We start from the raw sequence: 24,554 nt of genomic DNA on the forward strand, positions 1-24,554 counted from the left end.
CAGATACCCCACACTGACTCCCCAGTCAGTTGCTACAGAAGAATCCATATAACCTCTCAAAAGTCCACACAGCCCTGGGAAAACAGAACACCAAAGTCACCAGTTTGTCTGACCCCTCCCAAAGTCAGACTCAAGAGAAAGCAAAGCCCAGGAGGACATGTGATGAGACACATCCATGCTGCACACCAGCCCTGTGCAGAGCCAACTCTCTGCGAACCCTTCCTGACAGCAGGCTGCTGCTGGTGGAACAGAAAACCCATGCTCATTGGCAGGTTATTTTCACTGTAATTGACAATCTTGCCCTTGCTACCCCCTTTACAGAAATGTAGATCAGAGAGTTTCATTCACTAGAAAGATGGAGAAAAGCCTCCACAAGTCCCTTTTTAGCCTGGAACAGGCTAGCCCCATCGACAGGAACATAAAAACAAAAGCTCTCACTTCTGTACCTAACACTGCACGCAGGTTGGTGTGTCCTCAGAGCACAGCGTTAACGGGTCATGGGCTGATCCTCACTCTGCCGTGGGATCACAAAGGAAAAAAAACATACACCTCTGCCACATTTGTCCCTGTTGCTCTAGTCAGCAATGCCCCGAAGGAGCCTCTTAATCCTGAGAGGGTGTGCCAACCTACCCCAACAGCGGAAACAGCACCTCTGACTGCAGGCAGTGGCTGCTTATTAAGGCCAGCCCCTTCTGGGAAACTTGGGGCAGGTGGCTACAGCCGTCAGGGACCTTCTGGCCTTACGGTTTCACTCTGGACCCTTTTGTTCAAGCACTGAGACCCAGAGCTAGCAGACCCCCCACACAGATGGCCCAAACCAACAAGTGCTTCATAACACCCCTCAGTGTAGAAATTTCTTTCCAGGGCACCTGGGTGGCTCAGTGGTGTAAGCATCTGCCTTCAGCTCAGGTCATGATCCCAGGGGCCTGGGATCGAGCCCCGCATCGGGCTCCTTGCTTGGCAAAAAGCCTGCTTCTCCCTCTCCCACTCCCCCTGCTTGTGTCCCCTCTCTCACTGTGTGTCTCTCTGTCATTAAATAAATAAAATCTTTACCAAAAAAAAAAAAAAAAAAAAAAAAAGAAATTTCTTTCCAAAATTCAGAGTCTGGTCAGTGCCAAGAAGGTAGGGAGCAGCTGATCACCAAAATGATCCATTGTCAACCCACTTATCCAAATTGTGGGTTCTGAAACAGATGCGGCGAACTCCTTTACTGCACAACTACTTTGTTCCAAGAACAAACTTTTCACAGTATCATGTGAAGTCCAAGCTATTTAGGATAGCAAAACCCGCTTAACTAAATTGATCACTAAGAAAAATACAGGGTTATCTTATGTTTCTAAAATCCTATGGAGGAATATATGTACGTACGTGTCTTACCTCTCAATTCACATACCACACTTGTATACTTAAAATGACCCCTTTTTACATAACTTGGAACTGATACTTAGGTTAAATTACTTGCTCAAATAACTGATCATCTCTAAAGGCAATTGATTAGCCCTGTGCCTTCTTCTGCCCCCTCAATATCCCTCTTAAAAATTCTCTCTCTTAGTCCCACAGAAGAGAAGCATTCAGTCTTCGTACCACCAGCTCCTGGCATGCCTGGGAAGGGCACAGCCTATCATTACATATTTATGACACAGAAATTCTTTACACGTGGATGAACAATAGCAGATAACAGATGGTTAATCTCATGCAAAAGCCTAGTGTCTTCCCAATGTAACTCATTTTATACTCAAAGAATTTTCTGGAAAGTATGGCAGACCTCACACACTTTTAAATTGTGGGGGGCTTTCACTCTCAACAGACTTTTGTACTTTTTTAATCTTCCATAATAATTTAGTATTACTTTTGTAACAATAATTGAAATACTCATTCCAAATCACAAAGCTCTGCATATAAAATCAAGACTTGACTTCAAGAAGTCCTCTGACTCCATGGGCACAGATCTTTCTACAGCCATATTGTTATACCCACTTATCCAGTCCACATTTAAGAGGTACCCACTTTACGTCAGATGTTATGCCAGACATGGGTGACCTTGACAGCAACAGTCCCTGCCTGTGAGCTGCCTAGAGCCCAGTAATTCTTACTGTGGTAAGAGTAACGGCCCCTGAGTTACCCGCTATCCCAGACCAGCACTACCACTCAACTTCAGCAGAGAAACAAGTGCCAACCTTTAAACCATGGACTCGAACAGCAAAAACTATAAATGCCCAGGAATGCGAAAAGCAGACAGAAAAGTGCCCAGGCCTCAAAGCCTGGCCTCTCTAGGGGCTGGCACATGGCCAGAAAGACATGAAGTCCATGCTAAGTCATGGCCTATATTCAGCAGCCCAACCCTTGGGGCACTTTCTCCTCGGACCCCGAATCTTACCTCAAAAGCCACTCGGTCTGACTGGTGCTGCCGCTCAGCCTCCTGCAGCTTGACAAGCAGGTCCCGCACAGTCTTCCTCAAGCTCTCGGCATCTTCGCTTATGTAGGCATCCACCTACAGTCAGAGCAGGGAAAAGAAGGTGAAGGCCCCGTGTTTGTGTAAGAGGAGGTTCCCTGCAACACACAGGTGGGCCCTCTTGTCCAGACCACTGAGTTATTCACACGAAAACACTCTTCATATCCTGGGGAACTCAACTAGCCTCAACTCACCTGATGATTTTAGGACACACCCAGTAATTTTTATACAGGTATCAATGGATTAACAGGTAGGCTGATGCCATCCTCACCTGTAGGTCCTGCTTCCATTAGACGAGTTCTCTGAGAGGGGAGACCGTGTTCCCCTTTAGACTACAGTACCCCAAGGGCAGGGACTGGGCCACACCCACCAGGAGGGTGCCCAAAGGCACAAGTTTTGGTCTTCTCTGCAGCTAGCACAGAGACCAGCACACAAAGGGTTACTGATGGACGGGCAGGTTTAGAGCAAAAACACCCAACCAACTACAAGGAATCTGATTCAATTCTTCATCGAGGTTACCACAAGTCTCTCCCCAGACACACCCAGTCGTGGGTTGGTGGTTAGCACTGTGCTGGCATGTGGGGTCTTGCCCCCAGTTACCAGCTCCCAGCAAGTCTGACAGAAAAATCTTTCCCTGTCTTGCACTTTAGGAAGCACGGAGCTCTCAGTTGGGAGGCGGACCGCAGGGCCCTAGTTGCTGCACCATCACTGAGTCCAGTGGGCCTTTGTGAAGCAGCGAGAAGATGCCTTATCATGCCCTGCCTCACAGGCTGACTCAAATATAAGATAATATCCGGCAGGGCTTAGAGCTCGTGAGGAGAAAAAGCTGAACAAATAGTACCAGATGTTATTATAACCTGTTACCAACTATGGTGATTCAGGGGAAGGGAAAAAAATTCAAGCTGCACATCTAGAGTGAGCAGCTAGAATCACAACATGCCAAACTCTAGCCATCAAGAAGTTATCCAATTCATGGCCCTCGATCCATACCTAAGTTGCTGAGCAGGTGAAAACAATTTAAAAGCTCCTGGAGCAAACCACTATGTGCTGATTTCAGACGGTGTTCTAATAAGGCTATTTAATGACATGGAAAATGTTCATGGTATAATATGAAGAGAAAAAAGTTAGTTACAAAACTCTGCATGTAGGAGTTAGAAACACACCAGATTTAAGTACAGCAGTGTGGATAGACCCTAAGAACATGGTGTTGGATAAAAAGGAAAACAAAATTCATTATGAAAATTGAAAACACAGACATATCTAAGCCATACATTGAATATATTAGAATGTATACTTTTTGGCAGGGTAGGCAGAATCAAAAAAAAAAAAAAAAAAGTAAAAGGTTATTATGAGACCAGAGATGATAATATGCCCTAATGGATGGGTAGATTTGATTCAGACCTGCACTCCAGAGCCATAAAAAAACAATCCAACAACAAAACAAAACAAAAAAGCCCACCCAGACAAAAGAAACAAACAGAAAGAAATGCTATATACAGTATAATCTCGATATTGTAACACACATTTGCATTTAAAACTGTCGTTTTTCAGGGGCACCTGGGTGGCTCAGTGGGTTAAAGCCTCTGCCTTCGGCCCAGGTCATGATCCCAGGGTCCTGGAATCGAGCCCCGCGTCGGGCTCTCTGCTCAGCAGGGAGCCTGCTTCCCTTCCTCTCTCTCTGCCTGCCTCTTTGCCTGCTTGTGATCTCTGTCTGTCAAATAAATAAATAAAATCTTTAAAAAAAAAAAAAACAAAAAAAAACTGTCGTTTTTCAGATGAATGGATAAAGAAGATTTGCTATATATACATATACAATGGAATATTATGTAGCCACCAAAAAAATGAAATCTTGCCATTTGCAACAACATGGATGGAACTAGAGGGTATCATGCTAAGCGAAATAAGTCAATCAGAGAAAGACAATTATCATATAATCTCTCTGATATGAGGAATTTGAGAAACAATGCAGAGGATCATAGGGGAAGGGAGGGAAAAATGAAACAAGATGAAACCAGAGAGGGAGACAAACCATAAAAGACTCTTAATCTCAGGAAACAAACTGAGGATTGCTGGTAGGGAAGAGGGTGGGAGGGATGGGATGGCTGGGTGATGGACATTGGGGAGGGTATGTGTTGTGGTGAGTGCTGTGAATTATGTAAGACTGATGAATCATAGACCTATACCCCTGAAACAAATAATACATTATATGTTAATAAAAAAAAAAAACTGGCTTTTCTCTGGGTAGATTCAAATGATATTTTTCTTCTTTCACGTTTGTTTCTGAATTTTCTAAATTTTCTATGATAAGCATATCTTATTACATAATCACAAAAGGTAATAACAAAGCCCCCGCCCCCTTTTTTTCCTAACAACGATAGCCATGTTTATTTCTTAATTATACCTCAATAAAGCTGGGGATAATTTTTTTCAAAAAGGATAGCCAGGATGAGCATTGGGCAATACATAGGATTGTTGAGTCACTATATTATATACCTGAAATTAATGTGACACTGTATGTTAACCATACTGGAATTTTAATAAATAAATAAACAAGGACAGCCATGGAAAGGAATACCACTATGTCATTATTCAAAAGGAGGAGGTAGATCTACATGTACTAACATAGAGAGAAGGCTATAAATTTAATAAACTTTACGTTGATGGAAGCTACGGTTTAAAAAAAATTGAAAAGCAAGCAAGGAATAATGTATTTATCATGACCCTGAATCTGTGCAAAGTATGTGTATATTATACACATGTATTTATACATGTGTCAATGGTATGTATGTATATATTTATATACAAACAAATAGGCATATGTTATCTAGATAAGGTGGTCTATGTATAGAAAAATACACTAGAGGGGTGCCTGGCTGGCTCAGTCAGAAGAGCATGAGACTCTTGATCTTAGAGTTGCAAATTTGAGCCCTACATTGGATGTAGAGATTGCCAAAAAAAAGAAAGAAAGAAAAGAAAAACATATTCAGCTTTAGCTAGACATTAGAATCCCCTAACGAGATATATTCTCTTTTTTCTAAGATTTTATTCTTAAGTAATCTCCACACCCCACATGGGGCTCAAACTCACAACCCCAAGATCAAAAGTTGCATGCTCAGAGTGCCTCAGGGGCTCAATCAGTTAAGCCTCCAACTCTTGATTTCCCATCAGGTCATGATCTCAGGGTTGTGAGATCGAGCCCCAAGTCAGGCTCCACATTGACTGTGGAGCCTACTTAAGATTCTCTCTCCCACTCCCTCTCTCCACAGCCCCCCTCAATAGATAGATAGATAGATAGATAGATAGATAGATAGATAGATAGATAAAAAAAGAAAATTAATTAAATTAAAGTTGCATGCTCTACCCTCTGAGCCAGCAGGCTCCCCCTGAAGAGATTTTTCAAGTCCCAATGCCCAGTCCACGTCTCAGACCAATTAAATTACAATCTCTGTGGCTGACACCAGGCTTGTCTCCTGAAAGCTCCCAGAGCCATTTTAATCAGCAGCAAAGGCCAAGAGCACTGCTCTAAAAGGATCCACCCACTTCAATCTGTTAACAGTGGATCCTTCAAAGGAGTGGAACTGGGCAAGGAGAATTTCCAGTTTGTATTGTTTCTCTGCTTGGATTTTCACAGAAACTTTACTCTTACCTTTAGTGAGAGAGGAAGAGTGATAACAAGGGGATCAGGGAGGAAGCTATCCTGCCTCTTGGCAGTGAAGTAGTTACCATTTTCCCTATTACGTACCTCAGGTGGGCCGCTATACTGGGTTGTGGAGCTTGGATTTAATCCATTTGGCTTTTCTAACACTACCTGTTCAAAGGAAAATAAAATCAGTAGTTAAAACAGCCCAAACAACCAACTTTGAAACATTTAATATCCAAAGAACTCAAATCTCAGTATAAAAGAAAGAGGTGGAGAAGATAGAGAAAGAAGGGGAAGGGGAAGTGGAGGAGGAAGAGAAAGAAGAAAAGGAAGGAAGGCGAGTAGGAGGGCAGGCAGGAAGAGAAAAAGACTTTGAGCGCTCTGTGGAAAATGGAGAGGACAGGCGGTGGAGAAACGTGTGTGGCCTTGGAAGGGAATACTCTATCTAGCCTTGTGGGGAGGATGAGAGGAACCCCAGGCTAAAACCTTTCAGCACACAGAACAACATGCAGGCTGACTCCTGGAAGCCCAGGGAATACATGCAGCTGCCTGCCACCAACAAAGAGCTTCCATTGCCCCTCAGGGATCCTGACAAGGTTTGATGAAGCATAAAGCGGAAGGCAAAGCGGCCTTTGCTGTAATCCCTTCCAGCCCAAAGCCTGATTATTCATCATATGACTCCTGGTCTGTGCAAGCAAGGGCCCTGGACTTTCGGGCCTGTCTCTGGGCACATCAGGCTCTTCAGTCACCTCACAAAGCACCTCCCAGCTGCCAGATGTGAGCTCGGGCAGTGAAAGTCCTACCTTCCGTCGCAGCAAAATGAATTAGGGGGAAACACCACACAAGCCTCATCCACGCTCACGCCAGAGAGGAACCTTGCTGCCATTAGCTTCCAGGTCACTGTTTCCCTCAGGAGAATGAGGGCAGGGGCTGCTGGAGAAAGACTAGCCCCCACCACTCCCCAAACAAAACACAGATGAAGGAGATACAACTCAACATCTAAAGGAGGATGAGGGTGAAATGGAAGGGACGGGTCTGTTCTCCTGAGCACACTTCTAGCCTCCAATTTTAGAAAAGCCAAAAAGCAAGATCCCAGGGTTACTCATCCATCTCAAGAAGACCTCTCCAATAGGTTCAGTATGACATTTACTGATGACCTTCTGCATTGTTGACCCTGTGCTGAGTGTGGGGCTACAGAGACACAGGGTGGGATGAACCCTAACCTCAGGGAGCTTCTGGTGCCTGGGTAGAGACAGCTACATACACAAATAACACACAAGGACCAAGACCTCCAATTCACACCATGGTGCCACCCCAGTTAAGCAAGATCGACTAATGAGAAGTTTACATTTATAGGCAAGTGTCTGCTTCATGAGACTCCATGTCGCAAAAAGATCGATCACAGAATCCTCACAGGGAAGAGGTTTTCATCAATAACTTAATGGTAATTTTATTTACATAAGTTCTGTTTTTACACACTGCTTTGGGAACATGTATACTTCTTATAGGTTGATAGGTGTAAACACCAGTGCCCAACAGCTGGAGAGCACTACGAAGGTCGTGAGTGCTCTGAGAAAGCCAATATTGCCTGTATTCACGCCTTTCCTGGCAGTGGTGGGAGACTCCATACCCACGACTCGACTGGCAAAAGGGACTGCCCGGAACAACCTCTTCCATGAGGATCCGACCATCAACCATTTCCTATTACCTGTATCTCCTGTCCACGGAGAGAATCTCCCGGATCTCTGTCAAGCTTGCTACTTAAGTCCTCCCGGAGCTTCTGCAGGCAGTTCCGGGCCTGGGAGGGGAGGGCAAGAAGCCTGAGCTTTGGGAAAAGGAAAGAGAGCATACCACCTCACCCAGCTTTGTGTCCATCCCCGCCCCATCCTCCTGTGAGCCAGGTCCTGCCCTCAGCACTGGCTGGGGGCAGGAGGGACCCCAGGCAAGTCCCTCCTACACAAACAGGAAGCCCTGCCTGCCAGAGCGAACATTTTTGTTGCAGAGACACACAACGCGAAAGGCAAACACATGAAACATGTAATATGTTATTACATGATGACAAGGGCCAAGGAGCCAACAAGAGCTATAGGGGAGGGTCAGGAAAAGCGGGGGAAAAAAGACCGGCAGTCTTAGAGATGATGTCTGGGGTAGTACAGTGCTGTGCACATGGTAGTCGGTAACTACTGTTGGTGAATGGATTGGCTGACTGATGGAAGGGCAGGAAATGATACCTGACACCAAGGGCCCTGGTGGCATTTTGGGGATGAAGGGAGCAGATGGGAGAGAACCAGACCCTACAAAAGAAGGGAGTCAAAAACATGGGAGGTTCCCACAGAGGGATGGGGGCCCACCTCCTGGATGTATTGCACCTCACTCTTTAGCTGTTTGATATTCTTCTCATGGATCATCTTATCCCCAGACCGCCCCTTCAGGTACACCTGCAATAAGGAAAACAGCACCACTCAGTTACGGAACCCCCTGGTGAGTTCATGGTACACGGGCAGGCTCATACACTGCTGCTGGGAAGGTAAACTGACTGCCTTTCTCATGCCAATTTGACCACTGAAATCAGAGGGCTGAGAACGATACTGACTCTTTGACCTACCCAATCTACTTCTGGAAATTTATCCTAAGGAAATAAATTTAGCCAAACTGGCATAAACACTCATATATATATATGTAAATTTATGCAAAGGAAGTTGTAAAAAGAGATTTACACATTTTTCTCTATACATGCTTGACTCTTTCACAATAAAGAAAATATTTATTACCTGTATTATAAAAGACATCCACAATGTAGTAACATGTTCAGCAAAATATTGTTTATGACTACAAAAATGGAAATAGGCATAATGTCCCACAATGGGGGATTACTTAAATTGTGGTATGTCTATAATAGTATACTATGCAGCCATTAGAATACCAGACATTTACATTTATGGACACAGATGATGTTACAAACCAACATTTAAAGCATTACATTGTTGGGGGGGGCAAGCAAATTCTAGGACAGAATATATACGATACAATTTAACTTTTGAAAAAATACACACATGAAGGAAAATGTCTGAGAGGATACACAACAAAGTAATAACAACAATGACTACATTGATAGAATTATGGGGTGGTTTGGCTTTCTCTAAGGGCCATGCAATGACTTTGAATAAGAAACAGAAATTAATTAAAGGCATTCAGATTGAAAAGAAAAAGGAAAAACTATCTCCATCTGCAGATGAAGTGATCATTTATATAGAATACGCCAAGGAGGGGTGCCTGGGTGGCTCAGTGGATTAAAGCCTCTGCCTTCGGCTCAGGTTGTGTTCCCAGGGTCCTGGGATGGAGCCCCTCATCGGGCTCTCTGCTCAGCGGGGAGCCTGCTTCCTCCTCTCTCTCTGCCTGCCTCTCTGCCTGCTTGTGATCTCTGTCTGTCAAATTAAAATAAATAAATAAATTAATTAATTAATTAAAAAACAAAAATGTTAAAAAAAAAAAAAGAATACGCCAAGAAATCCACTCCAAAACTATTAGAGGTTGTAGCAAGGTTGTAGGATATAAGATCAATATACGAAAAGAAAAAAAAAAAAAAAAACTATTTCTAGACACTAGCAAGGGACAATCTGAAATGAAATTTAAAAACAACTCTATTTACAATAGCAACAAAAAGAAAAAATACTACGTGGATGGAACTAGAGGGTATTATGCTAAGTGAGATAAGTCAACTGGAGAAAGACAAATAGCATACAATTTCATTTATATATGGAATTAAAAAAAGAAAACAGATGAATACTCCCCAAATTGATCTACACTTTCAACATAATTCTTATCAAAATCGAAGCTGGCTTCTTTGCAGAAACTGACAAACTGATCCTAAAATTCATATGGAAATACAAAGGACTCTGAATAGCTAAAGTAATCCTGAAAAATAACAAAATTAAAAATACTAATAAATATTAACAATTTTTTAAAAAGATTATATTTATTTGTCAGAGAGAGAGAGAGTGAGCACAAGCAGGGGGAGCATCAGGCAGAGGGAGAAGCAGACTCTCTGCTAAGCAGGGAGCCCAATGCGGAGTTTGATCCCAGGACCTTGAGATTAAGACCTGAGCTGAAGGCAGACGCTTAATGGACTGAGCCACCCAGGTGCCTCAGTATTAACAAAATGTTAACAAAAATACCAAAGCTACAGTAATCAAGTCAGTGTGGAATTGGCATTAGGAGACCCATAAATCAGTGGAATACAACTGAGAGTCCAGAAACAATAATAACACAATAAAAATATCCTAAACTGATTTTTGACAGGATGCCAAGACAATTCAATGGGGAAAGAATAGTCTTTCCAACAAATGATGTTGGTATAAATGGAGATCCACATGGAAAAGAATGAAATTGGACCTCTTCCTTACGCCATACACAAAAATTAACCCAAAATGGATTATAGGCCTATTCAAAAGGGCTAAAACTATAATTCTTTGAGGAAAATATAGGAATAAATCTTTGTGACCTTGGGTTAGGCAAAACCTTCTTAGATATGTCACCAAAAACCCAACAAGAGAAAAAAAATACGTAAATTGGATTTCATCAAATTAAAAACTTTTGTTTCAAAGGACATCATTACGAAAGTAAAAAAAACAAGGGGTGCCTGGGTGGCTCAGAGGGTTAAGCCTCTGCCTTCAGCTCAGGTCATGATCTCAGGGTCCTGGGATCAAGCTCTGCTCAGCAGGAAGCCTGCTTCCCCCTCTCTCTGCCTTCCTGCCTCTCTGTCTACTTGTGATCTCTCTCTCTGTCAAATAAATAAAATCTTTAAAAAAAAAAAGAAAGAAAGAAAAAAAGTAAAAAACAAAACAAAGAATGGGAAAATTTTTTTAGATATTTCCAAGTCATATATATCATAAGGGTCTAGTTAGTATCCAGAATATATAAGGAACCCTTATATCTAGAAAATTAAAACACAATTGACTTCTTTTAATAAATATGACAATGTTTTATTTATAATATTCATATATCCAAACCCTTTTTGGCCAATTTAATTAATCATCATTACAAGTCTTTTGGACTATTCACTGCTATTTAAAAATTCAAATATAGCAAAGATAACACCATGGAGAAAGTGTGGCCACATCATCACTTGTACCTACATATAAACTCTTTAAACACAACTGAATTTGTATTTATTTAATTTTTAAAAATATTTTATTTATTTATTTGACATAGAGAGACACACAGCGAGACAGGGAACACAAGCAGGTGAGTAGGAGAGGGAGAAGCAGGCCTCCCATTAGCAGGGAACCTGATGCAGGGCTCCATCCCAGGAGCCTGGGATCATGACCTGACCCAAAAGTGGACCCTTAATGACTGAGCCAAGCAAGCATCCCCACAATTGAATTTTTTTTTTAAAGATTATTTATTTATTTGACAGAGAGAGACAGTGAGAGAGAGAGAACACAAGCAGGGGGAGTGGGAGAGGGAGAAGCAGGCTTCCTGCTGAACGGGGAGCCTGAAGTGGGGCTTAATCCCAGGATCCCAGATCACGACCTAAGCCAAAGGCAGACACTTAACGACTGAGCTACCCAGGTGCCTCCTAGTTGAATTTTTAAATGGGCAAACTATTTGGATAAATATTTCTCTGGAGAAGATACACAAATAGGCAATCAGCATATGGAAGCATGCCATCAGAGAAATGCAAATGAAAACCACAAGACATGGCTTAACGTGCAATAGGATGGCTATAATTAAAAAGACAGATAATAACAAGTATCAGTAAAGATACAAAGAAACTGGAACCCTCCTACCTTGCTGGTGGGAATACAAAATGGAACAAATGTTTTGAGAAAAAGTCTGGTAGGTCCTCAAAAGATTAAATACAGAGTTACCAAATGACCTAGCAATTCCACTCCTAGGTGTGTACCAAGAAAACCAAAAACATCCACATAAAAACCTGCTCTTGAATATTCATAGCAGCATTATTCATAACAGCCAGACAGTGGAAACAACCCAAATGTTCATCAACTGATGAGTGGGTAACAAAATGTGATATATATCCATTCAGGGGATTGTTATTGAACCATGAGAAGGATTAAGTATTGACATATGTTACGACATGACTGGATCTTGAAAATATTATGCTAAGTGAAAGAAGGCAGACACAAAGGCCCCATGTTCTAGGATTCCATTTACGTGATCTGCCTGGAAGAGGCAAATCCACAGAGACAGAGAAAATAGATTGGTGACTGCCAGAAGCAGAAAGGAGTGACCGAAAATGTTCTGGAATTAAGAGTGGTGATGATCGCACAATTCTGTGAACATACTAAAAACCTGAATTGTACACTTTAACTGAATCGATTGTATGGTATATGAATTATACCGCAAAGAGCTGCTTTTTAAAAAGAAAAAACAAAAATTGCTTTATTAAAAAAAAAAATAGTAAGTTCCCTAAACACACCTCCCACCTATCTTCACAACCTCCAGCAGCTAAATATGGATAGTGGGATAGGCACCTGGAAAGGTCCTCTCATCCATTCTCTTGCCTGGGGTTGGGTTGCACCAAAGTCACCACACACTGACTGTGGTCTCCTGGTGCTAATTAAGATCTTTGCAGGAAAATACCCAGGAACTAGCATTCCAGGTCTGGTTCCTCCTAGTCAAACCCTGTGGCAAAGTCAGCTGCTCCCTCTCGCAGGCCTATAAGGAGAGAGAGGAGAGAGAGAGAGAGAGAGTGCAGGTGAACTAAGCTTACCTTAATGATCTCCTCATGTCCGTCATTGGACTCCACCAGTTCTGAGGCCAGGGAATGACTGGTCGAGGAGCCAGACACCATGGCATAGGTCTTCTTGCCCGCCTGCCAGAAAGAGAGAGAGAAAAATGGCTCAGAAATCATGACAAGCCCGGAACATGTGCCCCTTGCCCAATGCAGAATACCTGCTCCTCAGAAGATGTAAAGGGTTAGTCTGATTTCCCCGATAAAATTCACTTCAGAACCTCTACCAGAAGCCACACAGCAGCAACACCAGACAAGGAAAATTAGCAGAAATTGCAGGTTAGTTTCACTTTCAGTGGGGTCTCCCCTCGCCTCAAAGCCGTGCGCAACGCCGCGGTCAGGTGGTGTGTCTGAAAGGTGATCCTGAGCAGCAGCGGAGTTGGCTCCCGGCAGCACTGGCATGGGAAGTCAGCAGCAAGGAAGGAGAACTGGCTGAGGGAGAGGCCTCACCCCGCCAGAAACCTCCCTACCTTCTGGGCTAAGTGTTCAAGTTCATCTCCTGTCAGTTCTCTCTGTAGAGTCAGCCTGAGAATGTCCACGCTGCCCTAATAATGACAATGACAGCAACAATAACCCCTTACCTTCACCGTCTGGGACTGGCCCAGGGACGCTTTTGCCAGCCCTGTGGAGTGGGCCTTCTCAGCACCACTGGACAGAAAAGCTGAGGTCTGGAAAGGGGACATTAGCTTGCCTAAGAGTAGTCACTCCTGGGTGGCAGGATGTCCCTGGGGCCTCTGACCGTGCTCTTGATGCCACGCCAGAGACTGTCCAGCATGCTGCTCCATGGAGCTCCAGAGGGGCTAGCCACCCTGATCCTCAGATTATAGCACATTGCACGCACCGCCATTTTCCCAGCCTCAAAGAAAGCACACCCAATCCAAGGTTCCCACACCTGACAGCCAACCAGGAAGCCACCGACGCACTTTACAAGCCTAAGATACCCTTCCTGAACCAAACTATGGGACAGACGCTGAATCCAAACCCTCCCCCTCCTTTTTTTTAAGATTTACTTATTTATTTGAGAGTTGGAGGGCAGAGGGAAAGGGAGAGAGGAACCTAAGCAAACTCAGCACTAAGCGCGGAGCCCAATGCGGGGCTCAATCTCACCACCTGATCACAACGTGAGCCAAAACCAAGAGTCAGAGGCTTAACTGACGTGCCACCCAGGCGCCCCCAAGCCCCTGCTTTTTTTTTTTTTTTTTAAGATTTTATTTGTTTATTTGACAGAGAGAGAAATCACAAGTAGGCAGAAAGGCAGGCAGAAAGAGAGGGGGAAGCAGGCTCTCCTGAGCAGATAGCCCGATGCGGGGCTTGATCCCAGGACCCTGAGATCATGATCCGAGCAGAAGGCAGAGGCTTAACCCACCGAGCCACCTAGGCGCCCTAAGCCCCTGCTTTTACAAGGCATCCAGAAATTATCCAAATGAAAGAAGGCAAGACAATAGATATCTATTTACAGATGAGTCTCATTTCAAAAGAAGAAGCAGGTTTTCTTGCCTAACTCAAAGAAGGTTTAAAACACAAACTGTGGGTCAAATAGAACACATGGAGAGGGAAATCCTATGGTAAAAGGAAAAAGCAGGTGGTGGAGATCTGGGGAAATAACATTAAAGAGAGGGTCAGCAAAGCAGAGAGGACCCAACCCTGCCAGTCACCTGCATTCTGTGTAGAGCTGGATGGGAGATGTAGCCTTGCTGGGTCTCTGGCTTGCACCAGAAAAATCAGGAGTTGGACTAAGTATCTCTAAGGTTCCTCCCAGCTTTGATACCATGAGAGCATGAAAAGGGAGTATATGCTTCCCTTAGGCAATGATGGGAAGATGGATGCTGAGCTACCCAAGGACAACAGTGACCTTGAGGTCCAGGAGTATGAATGCCATCTTGCCCTTAACATGGTTTTAAGGAACCTTCCTAACATTCCAAATGTCTGGTGGAAGGAAAGGAGGAAGAAAGAATGTGCTCCATGGAGGGAGCTGGGAGAAGCTTCTCTGGGCAGGGAACAGTCCTTCCTGTGCAAGGAAGAGAATTTGGGAGAGAAGAAATCACTCTCTGTGGTCAGATACTTAATTCTCAGTGTTCTCGTTATAAAATGGCAACACTACCCTCCAACACTACTAGGGGGTTTTGCTGAAAATTAACTGAAAGTGTATGGAGGTTGTTCTCTGCCACATAAGAGAGAGGTACTCAAATATTAGCCTCCTCCTACTTCTGGAAATGAACCCAAATTTGGGACAGATGGAAGACACTCCCACATGGCTCTTAGGGCTTCCCAATCCTAGCAATGTAGCTGCTTTTACAAAAACACTTAATTCCTACCAAATACAAGTTAGATCCTTAGTGGGGACATTTCAGGCCCTCCAGAGCCTGGGTCAACTCATTTCTTCTGTTACTGCTCCTCATTGCCCCCAGTCCAATACATCCGGGCTTTTCCACCTTGGTGACTTTGCTTTCACCATTCGCCTTAAATGTCCTTTCTTCCCATCTTCACATGGGACATCCGCAAGGCCCTCAAGAGTTCACACTGAAATGCCACATCTTCCATGACACTTCCCTACCTCCAGTGGGAAACATACCCTCCCCTCCCCGAGCTCCCTCAGCATCACAGGGCCTCCCATGGCACCTGCCTCTCAGTTAGTCATGTTCCAGGAGGAATTGCCCCTTCTGCTAACTCCTTGTGGGCTGCTGTCTGCCACAGTCTTTTACACAGGTAAGTATTTTCTGAATGCAAACAAGTACTCCATGACATCTAGGTCAAGAGAACATTACACAAGAAAGAAGAGGAAATGATTTCAAAATAGCCAGAGTGGCTGCCAACTCTTTCTCCCCAGGACACAGATAGGCACTTTGGCTATAATATCCTCTCCATACCTGGAGGCAGTTGAGGAAACCTGGGGCATCCCTCAGCCAAAATAAAGAGGTCATTATTAGCTAGTGAAGATCATCAAGTCTGGTTTATTGTATGAACCCAGGCATTCTAATTGAAAGAGCACAGACAACTAGGCTAGATGGGAGCCTATGAAAAGTTACCTCACCCATACATGTTATCAGAATTCCAGGTGGACAGGAGAAAGTAGGCAACTTGCAAAAGTACTCAAAGAAATAATGGCTGAAAACTTACCGAATTTTACAAAAGATATAAACGCACAGATTCAAGGAGCTGAGCAAATTCCAAACAGGATGGACCCGCAAATCATGCCAAGACACATCATAATTAAACTTCTGATAACTAAAGGCAAAGAAAAAATCTTTTCAAGTCAGAAGGAAAAAAAAAAAAAAAAGATACCTTACTTATAAGGGGAAAACACCCTGAATAAAAAGCAGATTTTTCATCAGAAGTCAGGAAGGCCAGGAGAAAATGGCACACTAGTTTCAAGGAATGAAAAAATCTCTTAATCAACAATCCTATGACCAAAAAATCTTCAAGAATGAGGGGGGAAATCAAGATGTTCTCAGGTAAAGGAAAACTGAGAGAATTTCTTACCAATATAGCTACACTAAAAGAATGGCTGTAGAGAAGTCTGGTGGCTCAGTCAGTTAAGTGTCTGACTCATGATTTTGGCTCAGGTCATGATCTCGGGATCGTGAAATCAAGTCCCACATTGGGCTCTGTGCTCTCAGCATGAAGTCTGCTTGTCCCTCTCCTTCTGCTCCCCTCTGCACCCCCACTCTCATGCTCTCTCTCTGGAATGAATAAATAAATAAATAGATAAAATCTTAAAAAAAAAAAAAAAGTGGGACATCTGGGTGGCTCAGTCAGTTAAGCAGCTGACTCTTCATTTTGGCTCAGGCCATGATCTGGGGTTCTGGGATCCAGCCCTATGTGGGCTCGGCATCCTATGACAGACTCTGCACTCAGCACAGAATCTGTTTAGGATTCTGTCCCTCTCCCCTCTGCCCTTCCCTGCCTCCAGAGCTCTCCCTCCCTTTCTCTCTCTCCAAACAAACAAACAAACAAAAAAGAACAGTTGTAAAAGGTCTTCAAACATAAAGGAAACAGTACAAAAGGAAGTTTGGAAAATCAGGAAGATAAAAACAACATTGATAGCAAAAACATCGTAAATACAATAGGTTTCCCCTCTTCTCTTGGGTTTTCTAAAATACGTTTCATGGTTGAAGATAAAATTATGACACTGTCTGATTCAGTTCTAAATGTACTCAGAGGAGGGGCCACCTCAGTGACTCAGCTGGCTGAGCTTCCAACTCTTGATGTCAGCTTAGGTCACCGTCTCAGGGTTGTGAGATCGAGCCCCACTCAAGCTCCACACTCAGAGGAGAATCTACTTGAGATCCTCCATCTCCCTCTCCCTCTGTCCCTTCTCCACTCTCTCTCTCACTCTCTAAATAAATAAAATCTTTAAAAAAAGAAATAAAAAAGAAAAAACAAAAGTACATAGAGATAATATTTAAATTAATTTTATTATGAATGGGAGAAGGTAAAGGAAGGTAAGGTTTCTATACTTCACTCAACTGGTAAAATGGCACACTGGTATACTGTGAAAAGTTTTATTATATAAATTATTATATAAGAGTAATACCTCGAGCAATCATTAAAAAGTCTATACAAACAGATAACACTCAAAAACAACAAATGAATCAAAATGGAATCCTAAAAAGCTGTCAAGTAACCCACAGGAAGGCAGGGAAAATAAAACAGATAAATGAAAAACAGAGAATGGAAAACAAAAATAAAATGGCAGACTTACCATGCCAATAATTACATTAAATGTAAGTGGTCTACATACACCAATTAAAAAAGGTTGGCAGAGTTGACTAAAAAACATGAATCAATACATGCTGTCTAAAAAAAGCATTTAAACATAAACATATAGGCAAGTTAAAAGCAAAAGGATGGGAATAGATATATCATGCAAACACTAATTAAAGGAAAGCAAGAGTCGCTATATCAATATCAGATAAAGTAAATGTCAGAGCAAAGAGAATTATCAGAGACAGAGAGGGTCATATAATGTAAAAGAGTCAATACACAAAGAAAACATAGCAATCCCAAATGGATAAGCACCAAACAACTAAGCTGAAAAATATGTGAAGAAAAAAAACTAAAGAACTAAAAGGAGAAATACACAAACCCACAATTATAGTTGGAGACTTCAACATGCTTCTCTGAGCAATTAATAGAACTAGGCCAAAATGAGCAAAGATACATAAGAGTTCAACATCACCAACCAACACCATTTAATCAACAGTTATGGAACATTCCCTTCAGTAGCAGAGTAACACATTCTTTGTATGTACCTATAGAACATACAGTAAGATATACAATAATTTGGCCATAAAACAAACCAACAAACTTGAAAGAACTGAAATAATACAGAGCATGTTATCTGACCACAGTGGAATCAAACTAGAAGTAACAGAAAGAAAAAATGAAAATTTTAAATACTGGGAAACTAAACAACATACTCCTAAATAATTCTTTGGTCAAAAAGGAAGTCTCAAGGGCACCTGAGTGGAGACCACTCATTTAAGAGTGGTTGAGTGTCTGACTTCAGCTCAGGTTATTATCTTGGGGTCCTGGGATTGACCCCTATATCCAGCTGCACAATCAACAGGCAGTCTGCTTCTTCTTTCCCTCCCTCTTCCTATGTTCCTCCCCCCACTTGTGTTCAGTCACTCTCTCGCTCTCAAATAAATAAAATAAAAATAGGGCACCTGGGTGGCTCAGTGGGTTAAGCCTCTGCCTTCAGCTCAGGTTGTGATCTCAGGGTCCTGGGACTGAGTCCCACATCGGCCTCTCTGCTTGGCGGGGAGTCTGCTTCCCCCTCTCTCTCTGCCTGCCTCTCTGCCTACTTGTGATCTCTCTCTCTGTGTCAAATAAATAAATAAAATCTTTTTTAAAAATAAATAATAAAAATAAAAAAAAGAAAACAGTACATACTTACTAATGTAAAAAAAAAGGAAGTCTCAAGAGAAATTTTAAAAATCACTGAACTTAAGAAAAATGAAAACACAAAATGTCAAACTTTGTGGGACATATCTAAAGCAGTTCTGTGGCTCGATCAGTTAAGCATCTGCCTTTGGCTTGGGTCATAATCCCAGGGTCCTGGGATTGAGTCCCGCATTGGTCTCCCTACTCAGTGGGGAGTCTACTTCTCCCTCACACTCACGCTGCTCTCTCTTTCATAAATAAATAAATAATCTTTAAAAAAATAAATAAAGCAGTCTGAGAGGGAAATTCCTAACACTAAATGCATACATTAAAGGGGCACCTAGCTGGCTCAATTGGTAGACATGAAATTTTCTCTCTCCTTTTTTTTAAAGATTTATTTATTTTAGAGAGAGAGAGAAAGAGAAGAGAGCACAGGAGTAGGGGGAGGGACAGAGGGAAATAATCTCAAGCAGGCTCCCTGCTGAGCAGGAGTCCCATGTTGGACTTGATCTCACTATCAAGAGATCATGACTCAGGTGGAAATGAAGAGTTGAATGCTCAATTGACTGAGGCACCTAGGCGCACTGAGCACGCGACTCTTGATCAGTCAAGGTCATGAGTCTGAGCCCCACACTGGCCATATAGATTACTCTAAAAAATAAATAAATGCATATATTAGAAAAGAAAAAAATCTCAAATCAACAATGTAAGCTTCTCACTTTTAGATAAAGAACAACAAATTAAACCCAAAACAGGCAGGAGGAAGGAAATAATAAAGATAAGAGAAGAAACGAATAAAATTTAACACAGAAAAGACCAAAGACAATTTTTTTTAAAAGAAAGGAAAGTAGGGGCGCCTGGGTGGCTCAGCTGGTTAGGCAACTGCCTTCGGCTCAGGTCATAATCCTGGAGTCCCAGGATGGGGTGAGTCTTGCATCCAGCTTCCTGCTCAGCATGGAGTCTGCTTCTCCCTCTGGCCCTCTTCCCTCTCATGCTCTCTCTCTCTCAAATAAATAAAATCTTTAAAAAAAAATAATAGAAAGAGAAAAAATACAAAGAAAGAAAAACAAACATTACAGACCAATATCTCTCATGAACATAAAGTTCTGTTTCTTATTATTTTGTTAGAATATGGCTAAAAGACACGAAAATACATTTCACTTTAGAAGATATATAGATGTGAATAAGCACATAAAAAGATGTTCACTGTCACTGAGGTGATACAAATCAAAACCACAGTGAGATACCATTATACACCTATCAGAATGGCCAAAACAAAAAACAGTGACACCACCAAGTACTGACAATGTGGAAAAATTGGATCCCTCACACACTGCTGGTAGGAATGTAAAGTGACAGCCACTTTGGGGCAGAACAAAAAGGTTGGCAGTCTCTTTAAAAACCATACAAATACTGGGGCGCCTGGGTGGCTCAGTGAGTTAAAGCCTCTGCCTTTGGCTCAGGTCATGATCCCAGGGATCTGGGATCGAGCCCCACAACGGGCTCTCTGCTCAGCAGGGAGCCTGCTTCCTCCTCTCTCTTTGCCTGCCTCTTTGCCTACTTGTAATCTCTATCTGTCAAATAAATAAATAAAATCTTTAAAAAAAAATTTTTTTAAACCATACAAATACCATATGACCTAACAGTTGTACTCCTGGACATCTATCCAGGAGAAATGAAGACTTACGTTAACACAAAAACATGTACGCTAGTGTTTATAGCAGTTTTGTCTGTAATACTACAAAACTAGAAACAAACCAGGTACCCTTCAATGCAGACAACAAACTGTGGTGTATCTATATCATGGACTACTTACTACTCAACAAGAAAAGGGAACAAATTATTGTTTGTTTCCTATTGTTGTACACATCCCTATTGATGCATACGTAAATTCCCGGAGAATTATGCAAGGGAAAGAAGCCAATCCCAAAAGGTTACATACTGTATGATTCCATTCATTTAAGGTTATTGAAATGAAAAAAATTATAGAAATGAAGAACTGACTAGTAGTTGCCAGGAGGTAAAGAGAAGATGGGTGAAAGGAAGTATGTGTGAGCTTCAATGTGAAGTGTCTTTGTGGTGATGGACATATGCTGTATCTTGACTGTATGAAGTACATTCTGGTTGTGATAGCATGCTGTAGTTTTGCAAGATGGGATGGGGAATCTCTATTATTGCTTATAATTGCATGTGAATCTACAATTATCTAATAAAAATTTAATTAATACTTTCAGGGACAAAAATTGAAGACTATAATGAAGAAAATAAGTACTTATAATCCTACTACCTCAAAATAGCCACTATTAAAATGTTAGCATATTCCTTATAATTTTTCTACACATTTTTTAAAAACATACTACTGTACAAAGTTATATACTTGCTTTTTCCCTTTCATATTTCATCGTTAATTTCCATCATACTCAACATTCTTCAAAATTGGCTTTTAGTGGCCACTAGTACGCCACTGAATAGATTAAACCAAATAAACTTAGGTATTCAAACTAAGCTCCTTCCCTTGCCCCCACTTTTGTAGATTACTGTCAAGTTCTTTTTATTTCTTACATATTTATTTTTTTATTTCAGAAAATATGTTTTCTTTTGACAGTTAGAACGAGATGATACACAACAGAACCTAGATCACCACCAAATTTATTGCCTGGTCCATTACCCCTCAAGCCCAGTTGGCTTTCTCTCTTCTTTGCAGAAAAAGAATCACCTTTGGAACAGTTGGACTTGTGCTCGAACACTGACACTGGCTTTCATTTGTTGTATGTATTGATTTATTCTCCCCCTTATTAGTTGGTAAGATGGACAGTATAATGCTTAAGTGAAAACACAGTGATTAAAACACGCAGATAAACAAAAGTTTCAGTTCCTCAAAATTTGATGTAATGCTCCTTTTCAAAATACCTGCCACAGTATATGCTTATAAGCTAAAGTAAAAGTGTCTCATTGGAAAAAGACGTATATTAACTTCTACCTCACACCATATCACAAATATCAATTTCAAGTGGATTGCTTATTTATTTATTTATTTTAAAGACTGTATTTATTTATTTGTCAGAGAAAGAGAGAGCAAGCACAAGCAGGGGAAATGGCACACAGAGGGAGAAGGAGGCTCCCTGCTGGGCAAGAAGCCTGATGCGGGACTTGATCCCAGGACCCCAGGATCATGACCTGAGCTGAAGACAGCCACTTACCCAACTGAGCCACCCAGGCGTCCCTGGATTGTAGAGTTAAATGTAAAAAGAAAAAAAAAACTTCCCTATAAAAAATTTGATAAGTTGGACTGTATTAAAGTTTTGAACTTTTGTTAATCAAAAGAGAGTACATGATAATCCACAGAGAAGTTATTCACTCTGTATTTATCTGGCAAAGAATATTCAGAATATATTAAGAATTCCTATAAAACAAAGAGACTAAATACAACATGGCCTCCTGGACTGGATCTGGATCAGAAAAAGTATATTAGTGGAAAAACCGGCAAAGTTCAAATAAAGCCTGTACTTTGTTGTACATTACAATGTTACATGTATACATATATAACATTATGTTACATATATAACATTACATGTTACAATGTATACATACAATGATACAACAATGTTGTATCAGCATTAATTTTCTTAATTATGACAAAGGCACCATGGTTATGTAAGGTGTTAACACTGGAGGAAACTGAGCAAAGATTGTATGAGAATCTCTGTAATATCTTTGCAACTTTCCTAAAAACTTAATATTCCAGAATAAGAAGTATATTTAAAGAAAGAGAAAGGGCAAGGAGGGAAAGAAAGGGAGAGAAAACAGGTGCCCAACAGAAAAATGGGCAAAAGACTTCAAAAGACACATCACAAAAGAGGTTATCCAAATGGTCAATAAACATCTGAAAAGGGTTCAGTCTCATTAGTCATCATTATCAAAGAGCTAGACACTAACCACAAGACAATACTACAGAATACCCATCAGAATGACTACAAATGAAAACAAAAAAACAAGTGTTGGGGGCCATGGAACAATCAGAACTCTCCTATACCGATGGTGAGACTGCTCGTTACCATAATCTCCTTGGAAACATCTACCAAAGATGAACATTTGCAAACCCTGTAACATAGTAATTCTAATCCAATTTATCTACTCAACAGAAATGTATACCTATGTTCCCCCTAAAAACAAAAAAATTCTACCCATAAAAAATGACTAGGGGCGCCTGGGTGGCTCAGTGGGTTAAGCCACTGCCTTCGGCTCAGGTCATGATCTCAGGGTCCTGGGATTGAGTCCCGCATCGGGCTCTCTGCTCAGCAGGGAGCCTGCTTCCCTCTCTATCTCTCTGCCTGCCTCTGTCTACTGTGATCTCTCTCTGTCAAATAAATAAATAAAATCTTTTAAAAAAAAAATGATACTAGATTGTTCACAGTAGCATTTCTCCTAATAGCCAAAAATTAGAATTTATCCAAATGTTCCAGAATATAAAGGATAGGGGCACCTGGCTGGCGTAATTGGTAGAGCATGTGACTCTTAATCTCAGGGTCGAAAGTCTGATGTACAGATTATTTAAATACATACATACATACATAAAACCAAAAAAAATTTTTAAGACTTTATTTATTTGAGAGAGAGAGAGAGAGAGAGAAAGAAGCAGACTCCCTGCTAAGCAGAAAGCCCAATGCAGGACTCAATCCCAGGACCCAGAGATCATGACCTGAGCTGAAAGTAGATGATTACTGACTGAGCTACCCAGATGCCTCTTTATTTTTATTTATTTTTCTTCTTTTTTAAAAGATTTTATTTTTTCCAGAATTATTTATTTTTAGAAAGAACGAGCATGTGGAGGGGGGACAGAGAGAGTATTAAGCAGACTCTGCTGAGCACAGAATCCAACATGGGGCTCCTTCTCACAACCCTGAGATCACAACCTGAGTCAAAAACCAAGAGTCAGCCCCTTAACCGACTGCATCCCCCAGGCACCCCCTAAAGATTTTATTTTATTTTTTAAAGATTTTATTTATTTATTTGAGAGAGAGAGAGAGAGAGCAGGGAGACAAGAGAATCTCAAGCAGACCCCATGCTGAACATAGAGCCTAACACGGGGATCAATCATAACCTGAGCTGAAACCAAAAGTCAGACACTTAACCAACTCTACTACCCAGGGGCCGCTAAATATTTTATTTTTAAGTAATCTCTACACCCCCAACCCTGGGATCAAGAGTCACATGCTCTTCCAACTAAGCCAGGTGCCCCTAAAACCCCATTTTTAAAGATTTTATTTATTCATTTGTCAGAGACAAAGTGTGAGCACAACCAGGCAGAGCAGCAGGCAAAGGGAGAAGCAGGCTCCCTGCTAAGCAGGGAGCCCAATGTGGGATGATCCCAGGACCCTGGGACCACAACCTAAGCTGAAGGCAGACGCTTAACGACTGAGTCACCCAGCTCCCCAAGTAAAAGAATTCTGACACAGAAGTATACTATACAATTCCACTTACATAAAAAGTATAAAAACAAGCAAAACTAATATATACTTTAAAAGTCACGATAGTGGTTACTTGTGGAAGATGGGGGAATGTACTGACTAGAAGGGGATAATGACTAGAAGCAGGGGTTTCTGTGGTGCTAATGATTTGTTTCTTCCTCTAGATGCTGGGTCGAAGAATATGTCCAGCTTGTGAAATTAACTGACTGTACGTTTATGGCACATGCACTTTTCTGTATGTATGTTATTGTTAAATAAAATCTCCTAAAAAAATTAAAATTCCCCATGGCATTAAAGTCCCCTCAGAATTAGGCTTATTATGTGGTATATTATCTATACCACATAATGTCTTGA

General features: G+C 41.6%; 1 protein-coding gene across 10 annotated transcripts in view; it reads right to left on the reverse strand.

Annotated features, from left to right (window-relative positions):
- The window catches only part of LOC111162041 (tuftelin 1), a 64,224-nt gene that overhangs the window by 25,697 nt on the left and 13,973 nt on the right, over positions 1 to 24,554 (reverse strand). For 7 of the 10 annotated variants that reach the window (XR_002641556.1, XM_022526217.1, XM_022526216.1 and 4 more), the window contains 6 exons: positions 13,317 to 13,391; positions 12,826 to 12,927; positions 8,444 to 8,530; positions 7,801 to 7,890; positions 6,195 to 6,260; positions 2,378 to 2,491 (listed from right to left, as the gene is read on the reverse strand). Coding sequence is in view for 9 of the 10 variants with exons in the window: in XM_022526217.1 (XP_022381925.1) it covers positions 2,378 to 2,491; positions 6,195 to 6,260; positions 7,801 to 7,890; positions 8,444 to 8,530; positions 12,826 to 12,927; positions 13,317 to 13,391 (534 nt within the window). In the remaining variant the exon portion in view is untranslated. The remainder of the gene's footprint in view (positions 1 to 2,377; positions 2,492 to 6,194; positions 6,261 to 7,800; positions 7,891 to 8,443; positions 8,531 to 12,825; positions 12,928 to 13,316; positions 13,392 to 24,554) is intronic. The other 3 variants (XM_022526221.1, XM_022526218.1, XM_022526219.1) reach the window with 2 other exon arrangements.

This window comes from Enhydra lutris, unplaced genomic scaffold, assembly GCF_002288905.1.
Source record: "Enhydra lutris kenyoni isolate GAN:26980312 unplaced genomic scaffold, ASM228890v2 scaffoldscaffold88, whole genome shotgun sequence".
In the NCBI taxonomy this organism is placed as follows: Eukaryota; Metazoa; Chordata; class Mammalia; order Carnivora; family Mustelidae; genus Enhydra; species Enhydra lutris.